Source organism: Nicotiana tomentosiformis, chromosome 6, assembly GCF_000390325.3.
Source record: "Nicotiana tomentosiformis chromosome 6, ASM39032v3, whole genome shotgun sequence".
NCBI classification, from domain to species: domain Eukaryota; kingdom Viridiplantae; phylum Streptophyta; class Magnoliopsida; order Solanales; family Solanaceae; genus Nicotiana; species Nicotiana tomentosiformis.
This window is the reverse complement of record NC_090817.1, coordinates 144,521,108-144,527,921: the sequence shown is the minus strand read 5'-3', so window position 1 is coordinate 144,527,921 and position 6,814 is coordinate 144,521,108. Positions and strand designations below refer to the sequence as shown.

General features: G+C 32.3%; 1 protein-coding gene across 1 annotated transcript; it reads left to right on the top strand.

The window, feature by feature from the left end:
* The first annotated feature begins 400 nt into the window (after window positions 1–400).
* Window positions 401–4,877, top strand: LOC104113121 (probable serine/threonine-protein kinase PBL25). The gene is made up of 5 exons (XM_009623223.4): window positions 401–774; window positions 1,245–1,441; window positions 2,109–2,298; window positions 2,894–3,285; window positions 4,353–4,877. The coding sequence occupies exons 1-5, from the start codon at window positions 567–569 to the stop codon at window positions 4,713–4,715; spliced, it is 1,350 nt and encodes a 449-aa protein (XP_009621518.1). The 5' UTR covers window positions 401–566; the 3' UTR covers window positions 4,716–4,877.
* The last annotated feature ends 1,937 nt before the right edge of the window (window positions 4,878–6,814 follow it).

The following is a 6,814-nucleotide window of genomic DNA, read 5'->3' as shown; positions in this document are numbered from 1 at the left end:
TATGATAATTTAATCTAATCAAATTAAATTTTTGAGAAACAAAACATGACAAGTAAATGTGAATGGATATAGTATTACCAAATTGGTTCCCACTTCTCACGTATCACTCTCACACATCTCTACCAAACATTCCTCCAAATCCTCCCTTCCATTATATCCCCATTTTCCACGGAAAAAATCATAAGAAAATTAAAAAAAAAAAAAAAAGAGACAAAACAAAAACATGCCCCCATCAACTTTCCTCTCTCTGTCTCCAGCTAAACAAACATGGCTTATTCAGAAAATCAATTCATTCAAAAAAAGTTATTTAGCTAAATACATATTTATTGATACCTTCTTCATTAATTGCATTCTTGGGTCTCTGCATATATTTACAAGACCCGTGTTTTTTCTTTCTTTCACATAATCTGAGATTAATTTTTTTTTTTTAAGGTTCGATGCTATAAAGATGAGACTTTTATAGCAAGCAACCTTTTCAAGATTAGAGAATTTGCTTGTTTTTTGTTTTGTTCATTTTTTTGAGAATTTGAAGCCATTGTGGATTTTTATTTAAAGAATAAAAAGACATGATTTGTTTTTCATGTTTTTCGTCCAATGGGAGTACAACATCCAAAAGGAAATGTACAAAAAGAAAAGAAACATCAACAACTGCTGTTCATCCTCATAGAGAAAACTTATCGCCACAACAAGCACAACCTTGGTCGTCTAAGCCAAAGACGCATCAATATAAGCCACATTCTCACCCGCCGCAACGACCACAGTCGTCACAGCCAGGTAACCCGAAACAGATTCACAATTTAAACGTGATACGGTCATTCTTTATATTCTTACCACTACCCATTACACTTTTGAAATGATTCAAAATTTAATATTTATTGAAATTTTAGTGATTTTTCGCATATATCTGAGTCTGGCATAAAATTTGCTGAATTCAAAACTCTTGAAATCCATATTTTTCATGTAAACTTTTCATTATGAATCGTTCTTTTTGGACCGATTTTGATCCTTACTGCTTCAATTGTTAGAGAACCTTTAGGATATATAGTAACATCAATCGAAAACTAGAGGTGGATCCAAAATTTAAAAGTAATGAATTGTGGTTTATATTATATTTGTGTACGTCTTTCAATTTTATTCTTATACCAATCGAAATGATTTCACAGCCCATTATAGCATCAGCTAATAGGAATATTTTCGTGTGATGTTTTCTTTTCCTAAATAAATCATATATTTCCAATTCTCAGAAAAAATAAGAAACGTTCCAGCAGAAACCAGACACCAAAATTCATCTAAGAAGGATGAAGAGAACAAGAATATTGCAGCTCAAACTTTCACTTATAGGGAATTGGCAACAGCTACAAAGAATTTCCGTCAAGAATATCTGATTGGTGAAGGTGGATTTGGACGTGTTTATAAGGGTCGCCTTGACAAAACTGGCCAGGTACTTCAAATATTTTAAAAATCTGCTAATAAATTGCTCTGGATAATGAAAAGGAGCCTTAGAGCTACAGTGAAATTGTTTCCGTGTGACCTATAGGTCATGGGTTCGAGCCATAGAATCAGCCATGATATCAGGGGTAGGCTGTCTACATCACACCCCTTGGGTTGTGGCCTTCCCCGAATCATGCGTGAACTCGGGATACTTCGTGCATTGGTTTGCCCGTTAAATTGATCTGTATAATACATTTGAACCTGAAATTGTACTAGTATTAGTTCATTTTTCTTCTACCTATGGTTTCTCTATAATAATTTGCAAATCTACATCGGCTTTGATTCTCTTATTAGCACTTGTGCCAGTAAAGATTTCTCAATTACAAGATGTATCGAAACCTTAGGTAGTAAAAACGAGTTATGTTCAATGACAATTTGCATAGATTTTTTTATACTATCAGGTTAAATTGACCTACAATAGCACGTAACTCTTCCTACGAAGTCAAATTTGCTATAACTATACTGATAGTATAAAAGTTCTTTACATATCTGACTATATAACTTAAATTCGATAGAAAGGAAATAACCAGGACATGTCTTTTACCTTACTTGAATAGCTGAGTGGTCAATGGTCGTTGATAAAAAAAACAAGTCCTAATCCGAGACTTCTCTTTCAGGTTGTAGCAGTAAAGCAGCTTGACCGTAATGGATTACAAGGAAACAGAGAATTCCTTGTAGAAGTGTTGATGTTAAGCCTTTTGCACGATACCAATCTTGTAAATTTGATTGGATATTGTGCTGATGGAGATCAGAGACTTCTGGTGTATGAGTATATGCCATTGGGGGCATTAGAGGATCATCTATTTGGTAAAAAGAATTTCTTCTTATTTTTCTACCCTATTTTTCTTGCATTATTTGCCTTATTCTCCACGTTAATAATCCCTCTTTTTATGAATTGTTAAATGTAATTATCTTTTTATAATCAGATTGCGTAAAGATAGCTATAGATAACTTTTCGTGAAAAAAAAAATCAGTAACCTGAAAAATAAAGCAGTTGTCACGCTATAACATGTCAAAGTGCACCGATAATGTAAATAATCTTTGCATTGCCAGTGTATAGAAGTTAAATTGATTCTTTGTCCTCCACAATCATACAAAAAGAAAAGATTGAAAATAATGAACTGGAATCTTAGTATCCAATTTGTCATATGTAAACTCTTTTTACTGATGCAATTTGCTCCCGTTATCTTATTACCTTATTGTTGCTATTATTTTTTGCTTACTTTTCACTGTTCCTTGAGCCGAGCGTCTATCAGAAACAGTCTCTCAACCTTCATAAGGTAGGGATAAGGTCTGCATACACATTACCCTCCTCAGACTCTACTTGTGGAATTACACTGAGTTTGTTATTGTTGTTGTAATACATAGAAAAATATCAAACTAATATAGAACTATTTTTTAGATATTCCACCAGATGGAACTCCACTGGATTGGTTTACAAGGGTGAAAATAGCATTAAATGCAGCAAAGGGTCTTGAATATTTACATCATAAAGCCAATCCACCAGTTATTTACCGTGATTTGAAGTCCTCAAATATCTTGCTGGATAAAGAGTATAATGCAAAATTATCAGACTTTGGTTTAGCCAAACTTGGACCAATGGGTGATAATTCCCATGTTTCTTCCAGAGTTATGGGAACTTATGGTTATTGTGCACCAGAGTATCAAAGAACAGGACAACTTACTGTCAAATCTGATGTCTATAGCTTTGGTGTTGTTTTATTGGAGCTAATTACAGGACAGAGAGCTGTTGATACTACAAAGAATGGCCATGATCAGATTTTAGTTGCTTGGGTAAGTGAAACATTTTTCTCTTCCTCTGTTTTAACCTATGTTGTTCGGACTCTTCAAAAATCTCGCCAGATATATATCGGATTCTTCAAAAGTAGTGTATTTTTTAAAGATCCAACATGGATGAGGTAATATTTTCAGAGAGTCCAAGCAACATAAATATTTTAATGTTAGAAGCATTTTCATGATTAGGTGATCTTTTGGTAGAAGGATTTTAAGTTTTATATATACTGACAGTACAAAGATTTCGCTTATAATATTGGTGCACTTTAACCTTTAATAGTAGGTTAGTTATATTTTTACCTGGTTATTGATTAAAACTTACACTTATAAGTTGGCCTATAAGAATAAACATTGTACTCCCTCCGTTTTAATTTAGATGAGGTACTTTGACTCCGCAAAGAGTTTAAGAAAAAAAAAAAACTTTTGAAACTTGTGGTCTTAAAGCTTAAGGGGTAAAAACTTTGTGGGACCATGACATTTGTGTGGTTATAAAAGCTTCTCATTAAGGGTAAAATGAGTAATATAAAAAGTTTAAAATTAAATTATTTCCAAATTTATAAATGTGTCATTTATTTTGGAACAGACTAAAAAGGAAAGTATCTCATCTAATTTAAAACGGAGGGAGCAACTCTTTATTGCAAACCCGATATATAGTAGCCTAAAAATAGAATAATAACCTACTATAGCCGATTGAATTATAATGATAGTGTATACATTCTTTATAGAGAAATGCATATTTTTAGGTACTCCCAAAAATGACTGAGAAAATATATATTCTTTTTGTATATATGTGTATTATATATATAATATATTTTATCATTTTTTGCCTAGCGAATGCAATTAGTTTCGACTAACCAGAAAATGTTGTATTTTGCCCTTCTCTATTCTGTCATTATATATAACTTAAATCCTTTTTGTTTTATGTTTTAAGTTATTATTACCGTAATCCCATGGTGTTGTACATAGTTTCATCTAATTTTGGGATATTTACGCAAATAGTCAGTCAGATTTACCTTTTATTTTTTTAACCGTACATGAATTATGCATCGGTCTCTCTAATTTTTTAGGCTGAGCCAATTTTCAAAGACACAAATAGATACACAGAATTGGCAGATCCACTTCTTAAAGGAGACTTCCCAAAAAGAAGTTTCAATCAAGCAGTTGCTATTGCTGCAATGTGCCTACAAGAAGATCCAGCAGTACGTCCACTGATCAATGATGTTGTCACTGCTCTCAGTTTCCTTTGGGCTGAATCATCTGATAACGGATTCGTTTCGTCAATATCTCCTGATCCATTACCTGAAGTTTCAGCTGATAATGAAAGTGATAATGAAGAAATTAAAACATCTGCAAAAGAACGTCAGAGAGCAGTTGCAGAAGCCATAGAATGGGGTTCAAATTCAAGAACTCAAAATGAAAGATTACCATAGCATCTTTTTATAGTTGGCGTATGTAAAATTTTGCCTAAAACAATGGCAGTTTATTGTCATACATTTGAATTGTAAGTGAGTTTGAGTCCGAGTATGAGACTGTAGTGATCTTAAGGCGTTACTTCATATCTCAAAATTGATATTTACTTTCTATTATTTTCAGGCGGAGTTATTTGTTGTATATATAATTATTAGTTTTCTTAAAACATACATATATTACAGGCACATAGATCCGTCAATGGTGTCGGATGAAGCCTCTTATTACAGGGTGTTTTCGCGACTGATCTTCTTGTTTTTTTATTTTTGAGTTAATCATTTGATATCCGGAACTCAGTGGTCCGATGAATCTGAATTCTTTCCGTAGAAAAGTTACTATGGGGGTTTAGCGCTCCCTACCAAAGAAGACTTCACTTCTAGGTCTCGAACTTGAAACCTCTGGTTAGAGAACCTTTACCATTCTTCTACGTGTACCCGTTGGTGGTTGATCTTCTTGTTCTTCAACTATATATATATATATATATATCACTTCTAGGTCTCGAACTTGAAACCTCTGGTTAGGAGTAGAAGAACCTTTACCATTCTTCTACGTGTACCTGTTGGTGGTTGATCTTCTTGTTCTTCAACTATATATATATATATATATATATATATATTTCAACTTCAAATTTTCAATCATCAAACAGATGTTGGATTGAAGTTTGTTTGATGTGACTTTTGTGGCTTCAGTACTCCATAGAAATGACTAATTAAGTGATGGAGGAATGAGAATCAAGTGCTAGAAATTGTTGAATTCTTAAGGAAAATAAAGCCAGAGTAAGAATAGTAATTCAGATATTTCATATGTGATGGCGTATTACAAACGGGCAGTTTTATTACAACCATTTTACTAAGGAAACAAGGTAAATTTGTATAGACAGATCAATTGAAAGAACAAGAAAAAAGTATTATTTCAACCATTTTTGCAGTTTCTAGTAAAATTAATTCAATAAAATAATAGGAGAAATTTTGAAATGAAAGAAAAAAAATATTTTTATTTTATTTATTATTTCTAGAAGTTATTCGAGGAGCACCTATGTCATGTTGTTTAAGTCGGTTGAATTTTAGAAAACTTAAGTCATGTTCATCACGTCCAGAGAATGAAATGATGTTTGAAAAAAGTCAATGAAATGTTTACGAAATCAAAGTTAGCATTAATTTGCTAAAATATAAATGATTTCATTAATTTACAAACGTAACATATTTAAAATGTTGGGTATAACTTAACAACCGTTTACTTATTTCTATGTAACTGAAAGGTTGAATAGCCAAATAGATATCCATTAATGACTTGTCATTAAAATTACTGAGGTGGATGCTGATTTGTCATCCCAATGACTGTATTTACGCTTCACACGTTAAACATTAGTTTTGAAGAGGTGCAGATGTTTGAATACCATAATGGAGTATTGATCAACCAATATTTGTCGAATTTGAAAAAAAGAATTAGATCCTCTTATTTTGATTCTCGAATCAAGAAATCCATGAATTAGAATCCTAATGGATAAAGATATAAATGGTCCAATCGGAGCAAAAATTTCCAATAACATTTGGAACAGTCTGTTTCGGGGCATAAGAGTGGTTTTCAAGTAATGTTCGATTAATACAAGGGTGTATATACCTTATCCTATGCGGTTTTAAGGGACACCACTTCGTCAATTGTTTTTACTATTTATGTATAAGAAAAATAAAAATGTTAGGGATAAATATAAAAAATGATACTACTTACAAATACAATAAGTTATTTATTTGTTCATTTCTTAAAATTATGACACCGCTTATGAAAAATCATGCGTACGCCACTGGACTTCGGAACACAATCATGTGCAGACTATAAGTGTCTTTTGACTATTCAACCTAACTAAAAAGAAGAAGCTGCGAGATTAAAACACTCCTATTGGCTATAGATTCTACAAGTTTGCTGGAAATTTGTATTGAAATTTAAAGCTTGTAACTATTGCTGATCATCTTTAACAACCCTACTAGGTAGGACGTGAAACTAAACAAAAAAAAGGAAATAAAATGAAACAACTGGGAGCAACACATTTATTAGTGAATTATAG